Source organism: Lampetra fluviatilis, chromosome 72 (assembly GCF_964198595.1).
Source record: "Lampetra fluviatilis chromosome 72, kcLamFluv1.1, whole genome shotgun sequence".
NCBI classification, from domain to species: domain Eukaryota; kingdom Metazoa; phylum Chordata; class Hyperoartia; order Petromyzontiformes; family Petromyzontidae; genus Lampetra; species Lampetra fluviatilis.
Window position 1 is genome coordinate 2,130,224 of NC_136346.1, and position 18,433 is coordinate 2,148,656.

The following is an 18,433-nucleotide window of genomic DNA, read 5'->3' on the forward strand; positions in this document are numbered from 1 at the left end:
ACCATCTGAGGACCCAATCAAAACCATCACCTTGCCATGCATCGCAGGGGTCACCAAAAATATTTCCAAAATCATGAGCAAACACAAGATCCAGGTTCATTTAGCACGGTACATAAAATTTGTGATCTGATCCCATCAGTGAAGGATGTGATCCCTGACATGCAATACCCCGGCGTCTACAAACGGAGCTGTGTCTGCGGCAGTAGTTAACATTGCGGAAACAAAGTGACATGTCTCAGACCATGTTCGTGAACATAAGGCAGATCTGAAACACGGTAGGACCAATACCTCAGCCGTGGCTGATCATTGTTTTAATGCGGTGGGCTCGCACAAAATGTATTTCTCTAAGACGAACGTACTTTGCAAACCCATCGGCTATCAATAAAGATTCGTTCATGAAGCCATCCATATATACAGACATAGACACAATTTCAACCGAGAAGATGGGTACAAACTCAGTAATTACTGGAAGGACGTTATCAACCAGTTTAAGTCATAACTGGCTATAATGTTTCCATTCTAGATCTGGCAGCCCTTTAATTGGTGGACGCCCCTCACCAGGACCATCACTGCCCACTGCTACGATCACCACTAGCAGTAGCCCTTTATTGGTGGAAGCCCACTGCTAGTGCCGTCGTGGCCCTCTGAGTGCCATCACCTCTAGCAGCAACCTCCACCGTCAACAGTGTGAGTGTGTAAAGCGAGGTGCAATGATTACTTGGCAGCCCTTTAATTGGTGGAAACCCACCACCAGGGCCGTCGTTGCCCTCAACGAGTACCATCACTTACATTAACATTAGCTGCTCCACCCATGCTGCTGACATTTGGGCTACGCTCATTTTCAAACCTTTATAAACAGTTTGCCTTTAGAGGCTAACCCCCTTTTCCTGATGACGACCGCTTGTGTTGCGATCGAAACGTCGTAGTTTTTTGTTATTTTCTTTGAACCTATCTACGTCACTTTACCGAAACACTCAAAGAATATAAATTTCTGCAGTCACGAAAGCTCCAAGTCAAGATTTGCTGTTTATTCCCTCGCTTTGCCATCTCTCGGTGAGCAACAGGAGCAGCAGCAGGAATCCCCCATACTGCCACGTCTTCCTTGGGACGGACGATGACGAGGTGGTAAAGGAGGTGCTGGTGGTGGAGCCCCCTTTTCCGCCCATGGAGTCATTCATTAAACGAGAAGACGATGACGACGACAGAGAGGCTGGCAGTAGGATCTGGCTGGCAGTAAAAGTGGAGACGCAGGGGGAGGAGAGCAGCGGCGACGATGACGGCCACGGTGAGAATTTGTCTCCCCCACCCCAGCAGAGACCGCCCATGTGCCCTGTGAGCCCACTCATTGACAGATCGACATTAAACGTTTGTCTTAACACCCCCCTCCCCTGCCCCGTCTTTTTCCCCGTTTCTGATACGACTGCAAGTCGCAGGGTGAGGGTGGGTGGGTTGGGTGGGTGAGATAGTGCGGTGGAGTGGGTGGTTTGTCCCCGTTCACCACCGTATACACGACTACACACTACAATACTATACACTACTATATACTACACTACTTCCCTATACACTACTACGCACTACACTACTGCAGACTGTACTACTTTACATTACACTACTCTTTGGGTCTTTCGGTAAAGCCACATAATAAAAAATATCACGACGTTTCGATCGCAACACAAACAATCATCAGGTGAAAAAATATATAAAATATATATATATTTTTCCTGCCTCAGCAGTTTTCCTGCTATAGAGTATGAATTCCTGCAGTCACAAAAGCTTTAAGTCAAGATTTAGACACTACACTACTACACACTACACTACTACATACTACACTACTACACACCACTACTATACACTATCCTTGACCCTACTACACACTACACTTTTACACACCACTACTATAGACTACTATATACGACACTACTACCCGATACACTACTACACACTACACTACTATATAATAAACTACTATATACTACACTACAATACACTGCAATATATTACACTATATACGATACAATAAACTACTACCCTATACACTACTACACACCACTCATAAATACTACACTTCTATACACCACACCATACACTACACTAGTATACACTACACTAATATACACTACACCACTATGCTAACATTGAAAACTAACTTCTTTCGAACTGCTTGTGGTTTGTGCATTTAGTTTTGTTGTCCCCCGCACCTTCTAATAGCACGATTGACTACGTACGGTGGTGCGAAAGAAGTTCAACAAACACACACACACACATCTACACTTAGAGAAAGGCATAGTGCTAGGAGTGCCATTGTGCAATTTTAAAGAAGTTGTTTACTCACCGCAGATAATCGTAGCGACATGACCACTCTACGGCAGATGGCGCCAAAAGCTGTGCCACACCACAACCCTCCCGTGTGGCCTTGTCGGCGGGAGCCTCGGTACCGATAAAAGTTATTTAACTTTTCGATTTTCTTCCGGCTCTGTTTTCATGACGTACTCGTACGTAGTGATGTACACATATATACACGTGCGTACACACACGTATGTACACATACATATGTGCACTTACAAAAGTCATCGGTTTTTCTTCCGATTCCGTGTACGATTCCGTGTATGTCATGACATACGTGTACACACACACGTCACCCGCGTTTGGAAGAAAAACCGATGATGTACGCCACGATGTACGTGGACGTACACGTACGTAAGTCATCGGAACGGAATCGGAAGAAAAACTGATGAATTACACGTACGTACACGTATATCATTTGAACGGGAAAGGGTATAATCACGGCGACGTGAGACTCTGTTATCTCTCAGTAAAACTCCCGAGTATGCATCTCTTGCGTACGCTTTGTGCGCTGTTGTTGTTCGTCCATCTCTTCACGGGTTGAGAGAATTAGAAGACATTTAAGAAGAAGCAGCAATAGGTGTATTTTGAGTAGGACACGTCAACCGGAGGGATGACGGCCTTCTGGTCAAGGCTCACATTACAGTGGCATCCATGACAGGGGTTTATTTTTTCGTTGTTGGGTTATATTGCGTAAATATAAACGTATCGTTAAACCCGCCACCGCCACCACCCGACACAGGCAATCAGGAAGGGGATTTGTCACGTAAACAAAACGTGGTTGTTGCATGTTGGAGAGTAAACCCACATCACAACATTTACAATTCGAGTAGCCGTGACATTTCGCTAGTAATTACAACAACCAGCTTCTTCCAGTGATGGATAATATGGATCGCGAAAGCCTACTACTACTACAGTCGAACCTCTCTTAACGACCACTCCTGTTAACAACTAATCACTTAATGACGGGGCTCCATGGAGCCCAATGTGTTCGCTTGCCGAACATGCCCCTGTTAACGATGGGCAGTTGTATGTACAGTCAATATCAATTAATGCATTGATTAACCATGTTTATTTTAATATTATGTCTTTATGTCTTAATGTCAATATTATAAAAGTACGTTTTTTTGGGTGAAAAAGGGTATCGGAACTAATTAAGCCTTTAACGTGTATTTCCTATATTCGCTTAATGACCAAAACTGTATAACTACATGTTAAAACTGTTACGGTGACAGCCAACAACGCCCGTGAGAGTGGTCATGCTAACCGTGGAGAAGGAGTAATTTGAATCGGCTCAGCACGTGTTGGTGTCGGATGGATTTTGACATCGCAGGATCATGAGAGGTGGTGGCGGCTTTGGAAGGACTATCACCCAACAGTGGATTGACCGTGGATGATGATGATGACAGATGGGTTAGATTACGTAAATATGCCGTTAAACTCACCACCACCCGACACAGCCAATCAGTAAGGGGTTTGTCACGTTAACAAAACGAGGCCAATTTGTTACTAGTGTAATAAAAGACTCCGTCAGGCACTGCTGGTCTCCGCTTGTCTTTTATTTAGGTTCTTCTCCGCACCCCGCTGGTCTCCTCCTCGGACCAGCGTCGTCTCCTCCCGCGTGCCGCGCACGCTCCCTCTTGCGTGCCACACACGCTCCCTCTGTTAGCTCCTCTACTCCCGCACTCTGTACACCGCTGGCCGACGGCGTGCTGAGGTCCTTCGGCCACGTGGCCAATGGCGCGGATCTTTCCTCACCATCCAACGTGGTTCAAACTCTTAACTTCCCCGATTGCCCCGATCTCTTCCGGGCTCCCACTTATATCCATTCCCCCCACGTGACCCTGACTCCTCCCCTTCCGGATCGTCAGATCCGGCCTTCCCATACTACCCCGCTGGCTCCGCCCCCATTCACCTCGCCTCCCATTGGAGCCGAGGTGAACGGTGGCCCCTACCACACGCCCTGCAGACCAGCCTCCGCCCCCCAATACCCCGGGCCGTGAGATTGGACCAGAGCCCAGCAACAACCCCATTTACGCTCGCATTACACTAGTACAGCACTAACCGGTTGTTGTGTGTTGGAGAGTAAACCCACAACGTTACGTGCAACGAGTGTCCGTGCTCGTGAATCTGATTGTGATGAAAAATAAGAATAGGTTTTAATTTTGGATACTATTTTGGATACAATTTTGGATACTGGCAAAAAAGGTATCCTATAGATATAACTGCTCCAGCCGAGCAATATGTGTTCTCCTACTTGCTTTGTATTTGTAGTATTCACCTGTTGGCATTCGCTGTCTCTGGTGTAGACCAATCAGCTTCAAAGACAATGCGTATATTATCAGAGCATGTTTGCACGTGTAGTGTCAGCGGAGCGGGAGACAAGGTTCTTGAGGAGGCACCTTTATTCAACACTTTCAGGTTCACAGATTCGCCCTCGCTTCTCCCAAGTCGTCTAGCCTAGCCTTGACACAATCCTCATCATGTTACACCGACAGCGCCGACCCAGATAGCCAACAACTATCTAGCCACGCAAAATCTCGCGAAGACGGCAGTGACGAGGCGGCAAAAACGACAGCGACAACGAGACGAGTCCACTTCCCAGAACCGGCAGCCACGAGCTCCCGCTCTCCACTGCGTTTATGCTACCCGGCACAGCCTGGCTCTGCCCTGGCCACGCATCCCTTCTCAAACTCACTAGCGGGTTCCAGGGGCTTCCAGATGGGGTCCTCCCTGACCCTTGCCCCAGTTCCTCTGCCCTGGCGACACACCCGCGTATATGCGGCGTGTGTACTGCTCGGACACCGCAGTTGCCATTGCTGGACAACAGACGGCGCTATTACACTACACGTATCGACACGAGTATGTATGGTTAATGCAGACTTGATGCCTTGCAAAAAGGTATCTCTCCGGTGTTTGAACATCTTTACACAACGCCAAATTTATTATTGGCAGAAAAGGTTATTTTTATTTTCTTATTTTTTATTTTCTTAATTTTTATTTTCATCTTTTTTTGTATACTGGCAGAAAAAAAGGTATCCCGTAGGTATTTAACCTATACATTGTTCACCTGCGATGTTTCATATCTCGGCCGAAGGGGCGGACGTGCGTGCCGGAGAGGAGGATGGCCGAGAACTTCATGTCAAACGAGAGACGCGGGAGGTCAAACGAGAGACGCGGGAGGTCAAACGAGAGACGCGGGAGGTCAAACGAGAGACGCGGGAGGTCAAACGAGAGACGCGGGAGGTCGAACGAAGGGACCTGCACATTGTGGAGGTCGACCCTCAAGATCCGCTGGTTGGCGACGGTTCATCTGTGAGACCTGGAGAGTCGCGGAGGGATTGTTTGGGATCGTCAGGCGTGGCGGAGATCGAAGTGGAGGTGGGCGACGACGACGATGGTGACGGTGAGGGAGGGGAGGGGAGGGAATTCCGATGGATTTTGGTCGCTGTGAGCGGTGAGGTCTGGTACAGAGGCTTCTCCAAGCTGTCGATGTGGTGGAGAGATGGAGATGGCTTTGGAGGACTTAAGTGATAAGTGTACAGGGGAGCTGCATGTGTATGTTATGGGGTGCTGTGGCGACTTAGAAATGTTAACTCCCTCGCCTGATATACATGAGGTTATGGGTTTGATCCCGACACTGCCGCCTGCTATATATTTGGAGTTTGCCTGTCTCTCTCTGTGGTTGCATAGATTTTTAGCCGGGTCCTCCGGTTTTTCCCTCCACTTGTGATAGGCAGGTCACTTCTTGCGGCCTTACCTGGTAAAATAAAAAAAATGGTTTAATTTAGTTTAAGTGTCGTAGGTTGATGTTCACAATCCCCTCACCAATGACTGCATCAACAACAAAAATTAATCACGTAAAATGTGGTTCTACAACAATTAATTTGGCCACACTACATCTCTGGTATTGTAAATATTGGTTTTACCATCAGGATAAAAACCGTTACTCTCACGTGGCAGGGCAGGTGGAGAGAGTGCTTCTCCTTTCCACGTGCTAGATCAGAGGTAATTTTAAAAGGCTCTTCAAAAGGTGGTTTGGTGATAACTGCTTCCGTGGGCCTTTCTCTCATGTTAACTCTGCAAGGGGGGGGGCATCCAAACGGATTCTTCCGTCTCACGGCATGACGATAAATAGGTGTGGGGAAAAAAAACAACGGTCTGAATGTTTGTGTGACAGGGATGGTCGTGGACGGTGCCCCGGAAATGCTCTCCCATGCGAAAAAATCCACCGGGACAACGTCAACCTGCACCAGAAAGAAATCGTACGGCTGCTCGGTGTGCGGCAAGAGCTTCGTCCGCCCGTCGGAACTCAGGTCCCACACGATGAGGCACACGGGAGAGAGGCCGCACAAGTGCTGCGTGTGCCAGAGGGCATTTGTCACCGTGTCCAACCTCAATACGCACATGATGGTCCACAGGGGCGAAAGCCCGCACAAGTGCCCGGTGTGCGGTAAGGGGTTTGCCAAGGAGACGCAGCTGAGGAACCACGAGATGATCCACACGGGCAAGTGGCCCCACGTGTGCACCGTGTGCGGGAAGGGCTTCGAGCGCCTGTCCCACCTTAAGAACCACACGGCCTCGCACACCGGTGAGAGGGCGCACCGATGCCTGGTGTGCGGCAAGGGCTTCAGTCGCCCGTCGGCCATCAGGGGCCACATGGCGATGCACACAGGCGAGAGCCCGCTCCGGTGCCCCGTGTGCGGCAAGGGGTTCAACGAGTCGACGCAGCTCAGGAGGCACGTGAAGAGCCACACAGGGGAGTGGAGCCACCACTGCTCCGTGTGCCAGAGAGGGTTCTTCCGCCCGTCGGAACTGAAGATTCACATGATGAGCCACACGGGAGAGAGGCCGCACAAGTGCTTGGCGTGCGGCAAGGACTTCAAGCAGTACGCAGCCCTGAGGACCCACATGATGAGCCACACGGGAGAGAGGCCACACAAGTGCTCTTTGTGCGAGAAGGACTTTGTGCATCGCTCATCCCTGACGAGCCACATGAAGACGCACACGGGAGAGAAGCCGTACAAGTGCCCTGTGTGCGAGAGGGTCTTCAGGAAATCATCGACCCTGAAGAATCACATGAAGATGCACGTGGGAGAGGGAGCGTGCGCGATCGGGAGTGTTTGATTTGTCAAGCCCTTTGTGAGAGGTGCCCTTTGTGACCGCACAGTGGAGATTGGCAGACATGCGGGGGAGCAGTTAGTCAGTGAGGAATATATCGGGAGGTTAAAGACGCTACCAAGAAATCTTCAATGGCTCGAAATGAATTGCAAATTACTAACCAGTTATCTGCACTACTAGTCACTTATAGCTCTGGGTTAATAGATAGGCTGTGAAAATATCTACACCGCTTGGATGTAAGGATCAAGAAACCTATCTACACGGCAAGTTGTATGCAATTGGTGTCAGAGGCTGTGCGTGCTCCATGCTGTGGGATGGTCAGGGATCATAGTACCGATCATATCTCAGAATCCGAACATTTATTTATACGGCAGGAGGAATCCGATGAGTTATAAAGCTCTCTTTCACAGATGTCCAGTAGGGGCACGAGGGCCATCACGTTACAACAACAATACACAGTTTAGATTTAAAGCTTTCGTGACTGCAGGGATTCATCTTCTTGGTTCTTTCGGTAAAGTCACGTAGAATGGAAATAAAAAAAATAATAAAAAAATGTAACATAATATAATAATTCTCACGACGTTTCGGCCACAACGCAAGCAGCCGTCCTCAGGTGGAGAACAGGTCTGTCGAGAAGACATTCTACGTGACTTTACCGAAAGAACCAAGAAGAAGAACAATACACAGTACACACAAACACGATATGAGTACAAAGTACAAGACAGGTAAACAAATCACCCAAACACATACAAATAAAACGAAGCCATCCCCATCCTACCAAGCAAAACCCCACTGGTATTTACAAATTTTTCAGAAGCGACCTGGCTAACACAAATGATATCTAAACAAAGTGACGTCATCTGCAAAAAGCAACGACGCCGCCTCCATGCCCCCGTACTGGAAACTCTCCCTACCTCGGCTGCACCTTGATATCCTCCCCATGAAAATCACAAACCGGGGTGGAGATGAGACGCACCCTTGGCGTAACTTTGCCGCGGTTATTCTTGAGCCTGTGAATCCAATGGAGGTGAGAACTCCATTGTTCCCAAGAAGCCACCTCCCTCTTTCCCCCACTGGAAATACATCAAAATTGATGCTTTTGGTTTTGGTAAGCTCCATGACCTGCTCTCGAAAAGGACAACAATATGCAACTTTGTCAGATGCGGCTTCAGCCAAGGAGCTATAGGAGAGCTCTCCAATAGGGATCCTTGTAGATCGACCAACCCATTTCCACCGCTACTTCTGCCAAGGTGTCACATTTTATTCTGGAGTGCATTCCTGGCTTTCTGGACCGCTGGACACTGTCCAAGTATGTGTGAAAGGGATTCAAGTCGGGGTGAGCATTTCCTACAGGACCGCAGTGCTCCTTCCCTGCCTCTCTTTAGGTTCTCCCTTATTGGGTATACATTACTCCGCAGTTGTAATGCAGCGATGTAGTGGCACTCTGAAGCCACGCATTGCTGACTTTATCCTCTGCAAAGTTCACAATACCTATACCTTCAACTGCCTCCAGTCGCATGGTATCGACCAAATGAGTTTTTTTGGTGCCTTGAAATTCCACCCCTCTTAGCTTATATTTGGATATGGCATTTGTCTCCTCCTGGCCCATACCCACAGGGTCTGGAATCGTCACCACCTTAAGCGGACACTATATTGCAGGTGACCTCGTCCGAGGATTCTTTTTTACACCGTGCAGCCTCAAATGAACCGATGGGATCATACTCTCTAGTTTAATAATGCCTAGACCTCCGTCTCAGGTCCGAGAGTCCAAAACCCCATCACAGGTGGATGCAGAAAGGTGTAACAATTGGTTTACCCCATTTCTAATCTCCTGATCTAGCATGATTAGAGTAGACGATTTTTAATATAATTAATCGATCTGCTGGGTAGATTAATCTGGGGGGGGGCTACAGGCATACCCCGTTTAGCACGGGAGATGCGTGCCTGGAAAGCGCTTGGTGAATGGGGGCTATATACGGGGTTATAGCATACACCCTATGCAGATGTGTTTCCGACATCGTAATTTATCACCTATGACCAACACAGGGGTTAATTGGGTTATTGGAACAATATTATGGATGATAAAAATGACTTATAAATACTGTTAATGGTACTAAATTTCGAAATAACAAAGTCTAGTCACCAGTGCATGGTGCGACACTGATATGGTGTTCTTGGCAGCGCTGGGAGACAAGATGGGAGTTGCAGCTTCCGCCCAGTGGCGCAGTCCAATCTGTGACTTGGCTTCCACGGCCCCCACCCCACCCCGGTTTTAGAGGAATGCGCTCATTGGCGGAGAGCGAACACCGCGCCAACTCGACTATGATAGCGCTCGCTCATTGGCTGAGGGTGGAGAGCGTAAAAGGGCACTAATACTGAACAGGATATGTATGAGAGTCTACACCGTGCTAACTCAAACACGGCTTTTCATTCTTATGATTTAAATTTATTGAACGTTAAGTATGTAATGTTTTTTGTGTAATAAACACTATATATTTTGTTAAAATAAAAATTTGCCTAAGAGATGGCTGTGACGAGGGATTATTTTGCTACGGGAGGGGGGGGGGCATACTTAAGCGATTGTTCTTTTGCTGTGTTAGTCCCCACCTGAAGACGGACGCTTGTGTTGCGCCAGAAACGTCGTGATTTAATTGAGTTATTTATTATTTATTTTATTTTTACCTACGTGACTTTACCAAAAAAAACAAAGAGGATGGATCCTTGCAGTCATGAAAACTTGAAATCTAGAATTAATACCCTCTACGGGGAGGATTTCCACTTATCTGATAGAGTTTTTAACAGACAACGAGACAAGAAGTCACAGCTTATCGAGACGCTAACCTTCCTCAAGAGATGCTGCGGCAATAAGGTCATACCCATCACTTTCACACTCACATCTGCTGCTGTCTTCACCGAATGCTAAACAGATTTTGTTCAAAGCTAGCCTATCACTAATATCAGAGAGAATAATATTGCTCCGATTTGAACTCGATAATTTAGACAAGATTCTCTTACAATCACATTTAATGTTAATACAAAAAATGTCCCCTTCCGATTGGGACTGTGTTGACAACATGACAGCCTCCTCTGCTGATTCATTGTCAACTACATGTAAAGCTAACCGGATTGCTAAATTCAACCTATCAAAGAATAAGCCAGAACCACACATTACAAAGCTAGATGTCAACAAGATTGTTATTAATCAGAGTAACATCCCAATTTCTGACAATCTAAAAACGGTACTAGCTAAAGGGCTGAATTTCGCAGTTACCCCTAATCTCCCAAGTCGATGTAGCCCTCAAAGGCTTAGGACACATCCAAACGGACGTTGCTAGAGCTAAAATAGCCACTATCCTCAAGAATGCTAAGAAATCCATTAGCAACATCAGCAAAAACGAGCGCTCTGAACTCGCAAATTTGAAAAAGAGGGATGACATAGTCATCCTCTCGGCTGACAAGGGCAAGTCCACTGTCATCATGGATAAAAACACATACAACAACAAAATCCAGGACCTACGCAATGATGGCAGCTACTCCAAAATCAATAGAGATCCGACTAACAGTCGAACTACTAAAACCAACAAGATCATCACCAGTTCGACTTCCCTAATCGAACCAATCAAACGGCTCTCCCTAAAACCCTCGGCTGCGAGACCTCCCAGATTCTATGGTCTTCCCTAGATCCATAAAGAAGGTACCCCATCTACGGCCCATCGTGTCCACGTGAAACTTGCCTACCTACAAACTAGCCCGTCTTCTATCGGATACTCTGCTTCCCTTCACTCGCAAGACCACTTCAGCAGTACTTAACGCAACTCACTTGGTCTCTCTAGTCAAGGACATTTTTCCTGTCTCCTGTTGATGTCCTCGTCAGCTTTGATGTGGTCTCTCTATTCACCAAGGTTCCAGTGCCTGACACCATAACAATAATTGAAGACTATGTCCAACATGGACTGAACCCTGATGTCTCTGCGCTGGTTAGGCACTGCCTCACCAACACGTACTTCACCTGGAATGGTACCTTCTACAAACAAAATGAGGGTACTGCTATGGGTTCCCCCTTGTTACCAGTGATAGCCAATGTTTTCATGGAGAAATTTAAAACAGACGCCATCCAGACATCCACCCTGCGTCCTTCCCTGTGGAAGAGATATGTGGATGACACTTTCGTTATTTGGCCACATGGCCTCCCAGCATTGAACCAATTTCTCGACCACATCAACTCCATACGCCCATCCATCAAATTCACCATGGAAGTGGAGAAGGATGGCAAGCTACCATTCTTGGATGTTCTGTTTGAGAGGAGGTCAAATGGCTCTTTGGGACATTCTGTCTACAGGAAGGCCACCCACACAGATTCATATCTGAAGTCTGATTCCCACCACCATCCGGCACAAAATAATTCCCTCATCAAAACACTATACCGTGGGGCCCACTGCATCTTTGACCAACACCACCTGGCCAGTGAATTAGAACATGTACACCTGGCCCTTAATATGAATGGATACTCGGACCGTACTATCCGCAAAGCTGTTTCTCCTACCGTGGAGAAACAACCCCCTGAGACTCTGATCAAAAGTATTATGTTGCCATACATAGCAGGCGTTACCAAAAAGATTTCCAAAATTCTAAATAAACACAAGATCCAGGTCCGATTCAGTACAGTACACAAAATCCGTGATCTGATCCCATCTGTAAAGGATGTAATTCCTGACTTACAGTACTCTGGTGTCTACAAATTGAGTTGCACCTGTGGTGATTGTTATATCGGGGAAACGAAACGACATGTATCTGACCGCATTCGCGGGCACAAGTCAGATTTGAAACACGGTAGGACGAATTCTTCGGCCGTAGCTGACCATTGTTACAACACGGCGGGTTCTCATGATATTGTGTTCTCCGATACCAAAATACTCTGCAAGCCATCTGGATACTTCCAAAGATTTGTCCATGAAGCCATCCCAATATACAAACATAGACATAACTTCAACCGAGAAGATGGATTCAAATTGAGCAATCATTGGAAGGATGTCATTAACCAAGTTAAACTTTAGCTATATTCCCAGTCTTTTACTCCCAGCTTTACACAATACCATCACTAAGAAATTTGACTCCAAGCCCTGTTTACTCCTGTAATGCGAGCGTAAATGGGATCGCTGCTGGGCTCTGGCCCAATCACACGGACAGGGGTATTGGGGGGCGTGTGGGAGGGGCCGCCGTTCACCTCGGCTCCAATTGGAAGCGAGGTGAATGGGGGTAGAGCCAGCAGGGCAGTATGGGAAGGCCGGATTTGATGATCCGGAAGGGGAGGAGTCAGGTTCACGTGGGGGAGAGGATATAAGTGGGAGCCCGGAAGAGATCGGGGTCAGTTGTTGGAGTGAAGAAGCGGGACCACGTTGGGTGGCCGCCGCACCATCAGCCACGTGGCTGATGAGGCTTCGGCACACCGTCGGCCAGCGGTGTGCGGAGCGGGGAGGAGCAGAGCGACTGATGGGAGAGCGCGTGCGGGGCGCGCGCGAGAAGGAGCTGACGGGAGAGCGCGTGCAGGGCACGCGCGAGGAGGAGCTAACGGAAGAGCGTGCGCGGCACGCGAGAGGAGACGCTGGTTGGAGCTAACGGAGGAGCGTGCGCGGCACGCTAGAGGAGCGTGCACGGCACGCGAGAGGAGACGCTGGTCGGAGCTAACGGAGGAGCATGCGCGGCACGCGAGAGGAGCGTGCGCGGCACGCGAGAGGAGACGCTGGTCCCTTGTCAGGACCAGCGGGGTGTGAGGAAGAGTGGAGGAGCTGAGGAGGAAGCGCGTGTGGGGCGTGCGCGAGACGACGCTGGTCCGCGGAGGAGACCAGCGGGGTGTGGAGAAAGAACTTGAATAAAAGACCAATGGAGATCAGCAGTGCCTGACGGAGTCTTGTATTACACTCCCATCACTTGGAAATTTGCCGCGCGTTGTTTCGAGCTTGCGGAGCTTAGTACTTCCCCCAGCAGCTTCAGTTTACTCCCCTGCAGCATACCAAAGGGTGTTATTAATCGGCTTAACTTAGCTTTCTTATTAACCAGCTCAACTTCCGCCGTCCACCCCCTGCATCATAAAGCTTTAGTTTAAACTCCATGCCCACCTCCCAGCCCACGCCCCGCCCCCACACTCACCCTGGCTCCTCCCCCCCCGCAGCTATATAATCCCTCGTCACAGCCATCTCTTAGTCATACTTAAGTGATTGTTCTTTCGCTGTGTTTGTCCCCACCTGAAGACGGACGCTTGTGTTGCGCCCGAAACATCGCGATTTAATTCAGTTTTTATTTTTAATTTATTTTATTTTTACCTACATGACTTTACCGAAAAAACCAAAGAGTATACATGTTTGTGTGTCACAGTCCATATGTGTATGTGTGTGTGTAGGGAAATGTGTGTGTGAGTCTGTGTGTGTGTAAGTCGATGTGTGTGCATGGGTCCATGTGTGTGTATACGTCCATGTGTGTGTGTCTTAGTCGATATGTGTGCGTGTAATTACATATGTGTGTTTACGTCAATATGTGTGCAAGTCCACCTTTGTGTGTGAGTCGATGTGTTCGTGTGTGAGTCGATATGTGTGTGTGTCAGTCCATATGCGTGTATGTTAATCGCTTTGTTTGCGTGGATCCATGTGAGTCAGTTTAAGTCCATTTCTTTGCATGTCTGTAGGTCCATGTGTGCATGTGAGTCCATGTGTGTGCTTTAATGACCTCGTCAAGGCCTATGATACCATCAGTAGGCCTGGCCTCTGGGTTGTTCTTCATGCTTTCGGAGTCCCTGACCCTCTGCTCACGATCCTTAAGGACCTTGATGATGGTGAGCGGCCCCGCGTCAAACTACGTGGCCGTGAGTCAGAGCCATTCCATCTACACCTTGGGGTGCGACAGGGATGTCCTCTGGCTCCCACATTATTTAACATATTTTGACCACGTAGTTTGTGAAGCCTTCAATGGCTGTACCGGAGGAATTACCATATGGTACAGATACAATGGGCGGCTGATCAATGCCTGGGTGCGGTCAAGAGATGGATTCCTATTGCTCCACCATGTTATGTATGCCGATGCCCTGGTGATTACTGCTCACTCAGAGGAGGAGTTGGAGGCACTGCTGCTGAACCTGAAGCGTGCCACTAAGAGGTGGGGCCTAACCAATAGCCTCACCAAAACTAAGCACCTGCCTGGGTATTGTATACCATCGGACAATCCACCCCCACTACTCACAATTGGTGATGGGGCAGTTGTGGAGAGATTGGAGAGTTTCCCATATCTGGCCAGTGTGCTCATGACCGGCTCCGGTTTAACAGCAGAGGTCTCACTCCGAATCAGTCAAGCGCCATTATAATTTCATTGGCTGCGTAACGCTGTGTGGAAGCAACCTGCTCTCTCGCTCCGCATGAAGCTGCAGGTCTTCTCGGCCACGGTAATTCCCTGCCTTCTTTACGCTTGTGAAATGTGGACCCCCCTAATGGAACATCTTCGCCGGTTAGAAACATTTAGGCTGGCCTGCCAACGATCCATCCTGGGTTTTACCAGGCTGGATTGTGTGAGGAGCTCACAAATCCTTGAAAGATCTGGGCAAAGTCCCATCGGTGAGCTCCTCCGGCAAGCAAGGCTGCGTTGGCTAGGTCATGTAGCCCGCATGCCCAGCCACTGCATGCCTGAACAGCTTTTGTTCCGCCAGATCGAGAGGGCTAAACTGGCGTGGCACAGGCTAGAGAAGAGATGGAGTAATGTGGTACAGGAGGAAGTGGAGCTCAGTGGACATGTCGATGACTTGTACCAGCGGTGTCAAGATCGGCCTCTGTAGAGGAGGCTCATGAAGGACGCTACTGGGCAGTTGGAGGCAGTCGCGCTCCAACAACGGAGGCGGAGGAGCGACGCTCACATCAACGAGCGAAGCGCCGGGTGGCTAAAGCAAGCAAGTTGCCATAGTAGGGGGCACAGGTGGTGCATCAGCCAGTCATCTCAGTCAGTCGACCCGTGGCACCTGGGTTTGCCCCGTGACCTGTCAGCGGGGGCTCGACACTTCAAGTGGCCTCAAGGTGCACATAGCCTGGCACAAGCGTCGTGGTGACGTTAACGCCACTTAGTGACGAATGGCGGTTGTTGTGTGTGTGCGTAAGTCCATGTGTGTGTGTCAGTCCATGTGTGTGGCTCTATGTGCGTGTCGTCTGGCAAAACAACCCCTTACCTCCTCGCGGTGCCGGACGGGCAACTCTGTCGTGGACAGTGCTGTGGGGGGAGGGCCAATGCCGATTGGCCTCTCCCCTCATGGCGTCTGTGACCACCACAGTGGCTAAACGGGGGCTCTGGACAGGTGCGAGGGGCTGATAACCCCTCTACCTTCAATTAATTACCACTAAACCACAACGTAAATATGTAACTAATAAGCTTGTGCCGGAGGTCCCGGGGGGACAGGCGTCTATGACGTCTCCTGGCCAAATCCGAATTGGCGGAACCAGGAGATTAAATCTTTACCCTCGGCTCCTCCAGAAACAATGAAACGCCACTTCGTGTGGCCACGTGGAATGTTCGAACGCTCACTGCGGAGGAGAGGCTGCCACTCCTCTGTCGGGAGCTGGACCGGTACCGCTTGGATCTCTGTGGCATTCAGGAGGTCCGGTGGACCGGTTCTGGCTCCTGCCACCATGAGGGGTGGACAGCCCTCTACTCGGGGCAGGAGACTGCCAAACAACAGGGTGTGGCTCTTCTTCTAAACAAAAGGATGAAGGGGGCGTGGGAGCATGGCGGTGAGGTGTGGGAAGCTGTAAGGCCCAGGCTACTTTGGGCTCACCTTGCCATCAACCGGAGGCAAGGAGTGGTGGTCGTGGTTACTTATGCTCCCACCGAAGACGAACATCCGTGGAGGGATGCAGGCAAAGCCGATGAATCAGATGCCTTCTTGGGTGAGTAATGCCCGAGTTGGTCATGATGCTGGCACCTGGGCTGGAGTGATTGGAAGGCATGGGCCAGATCAGCTCAATAACAAAGGTGGGAGGCTGCTAGATTTTTGTGCAGCTCATAGGCTTTTAATTGCCAACATGCTCTTCCGGCATCGGCGCATCCACACCATCATGGATGCATGCCGGGTCCAAGCAAGAACATTTGCTGGACTACATAGTGACGGACCAGCGGATGCGAGCCCATGTCTTTGACACCAGGACCTACCGTGGAGCTGATCTGCCCTCTGACCTTCGACTAGTCATCTGTAAGAAGCGCCTGCCATTCTTCCACTCCGGTGGTGGGTGTACACCCAGGACCCCTTCCCAACCTAAAGTGGCCTGGTCTCAGCTGATGAAAGTTGCAAGCGAGAATTTCATCATCGCTTGCAGCTGGGGTTGACATCGTCCCCCACTCCTCCTGATGTTGAGGGTAAATGGGCGAGGTTTAGGACTGTGACTCATGCAGCTGCAACGGCTGCTTTGGGTACGCGGTCCAGACCTCCCCAGAGACCCTGGCTGACAGAGGAGGTGTTCAGGATAGTTGAGAAAAAGCGACAGGCCCATTCTCATCGGCTACAGCATCCCACGTCGGAGAATGAGGAGGCTTACCGCAGCCTTTGCTCGGAGGTTCGGAGAGCCGTAAGGCGCTGCAAGGATGGGTGGTGGTCGCGGGTTGCTGAGGAGATGCAGTCTGCCTCAGTGGCCCGCGATCACAAATCCCTATTTAACTCCATCAAAAAAGTAACCTGCGGCGCCATACTTATTAACCATCATTAGGGGACAAAACGGTGATCCAATCTCCGACCCCCAGGAACAGGTTTGCAGATTTGCTGAGCATTTCTGTGAGTTCCTGGGGGAGGGGAAATCCCTCTGCCAGGAAAACATCATGGCACAAAGTGGGGATGACCCTGCTGAGGCTGCGGTGCCTCAAATATTGGAAGAAGTCACCCCGTGTGAGTGGCTGGCTGAGGTGCCATCTGTTGAGGAAGTACTGAAGGCGAGTCTGAGACCAGGAAAGGCACCGGGCAGAGATGATCTCCTAAGCGAAATACTGAGGGAGGGTGGCATTTGTGCACAGACTGCCCAATATGACATCATAACAACAGTCTGAACCACTGGACGGGTTCTGCAGGATTGGAAGGATGCCCTGGTGGTCCTCCTCTTTAAGAAGAGGGACCGCACAGACTGTAACAACTACAGGGGCATCTCACTCCTCAGTGTGCTGGGAAAGGTCCTGGCAAGGATTATTCAACATCGCCTTGCTCGGCACGCTGAGGAGAGGCTTGCGGAGCTCCAATGCGGTTTCAGGAAAGGGCGGTCCTGCACAGATGCCATATTTTCTGTCCGTCTGCTACAGCAGAGGTGTAGCGAATTCCAACAAGAACTACATCTCTGCTTTATTGACCTGGTCAAGGCCTTTGATACCATCAGTAGGCCTGGGCTCTGGGTTCTTCATGCTTTCAGAGTCCCTGACCCTCTGCTCACGTTTATTAAGGACCTTCATGATGGTGAGCGGGCCCGGGTTAAACTACGTAGCCGGGAGTCAGAGCCATTCTCTGTACACCTTGGGGTGCGACAGGGATATCCTCTGGCTCCCACATTATTTAACATCTATTTTCACCACGTAGTTCGTGAAGCCCTTAATAGCTGTACCGGGGGAATTTCCATTTGGTACAGATATAATGGGAGGCTGATCGATGCCCGGGTGCGATCAAGGGATGGCTCCCTATTGGTCAACTACGTTATGTATGCCGATGATTTGGTAATAGCTGCTCATTCAGAGGAGGAGTTGGAGATGCTGCTGCTGAGACAGGAGCGTGCCACTAAGAGGTGGGGCCTTACCATCAGCCCCACCAAAACTAAGCACCTGCCTGGGTATTTTGTACCATCGGACACTCCACCCCCACAACTCCCTATCGGTGATGGGCCAGTTGTGGAAAGTGTGGAGAGTTTCCCATACCTGGGCAGTGTGATTATGACCGGCTCCAGTTTAACAGCAGAAGTCTCACTCCGAATAA

General features: G+C 49.5%; 1 protein-coding gene across 3 annotated transcripts in view; it reads left to right on the forward strand.

The window, feature by feature from the left end:
• Positions 1–1,175: 1,175 nt before the first annotated feature.
• Positions 1,176–18,433, forward strand: part of LOC144953109 (uncharacterized) — a 68,063-nt gene continuing 50,805 nt past the window's right edge. For 2 of the 3 annotated variants that reach the window (XM_078883641.1, XM_078883642.1), the window contains exon 1: positions 1,176–1,285. In XM_078883641.1, the coding sequence (XP_078739767.1) occupies positions 1,274–1,285 (12 nt within the window). In that variant the 5' untranslated portion in view covers positions 1,176–1,273. The remainder of the gene's footprint in view (positions 1,286–18,433) is intronic. The other variant, XM_078883643.1, reaches the window with a different exon arrangement.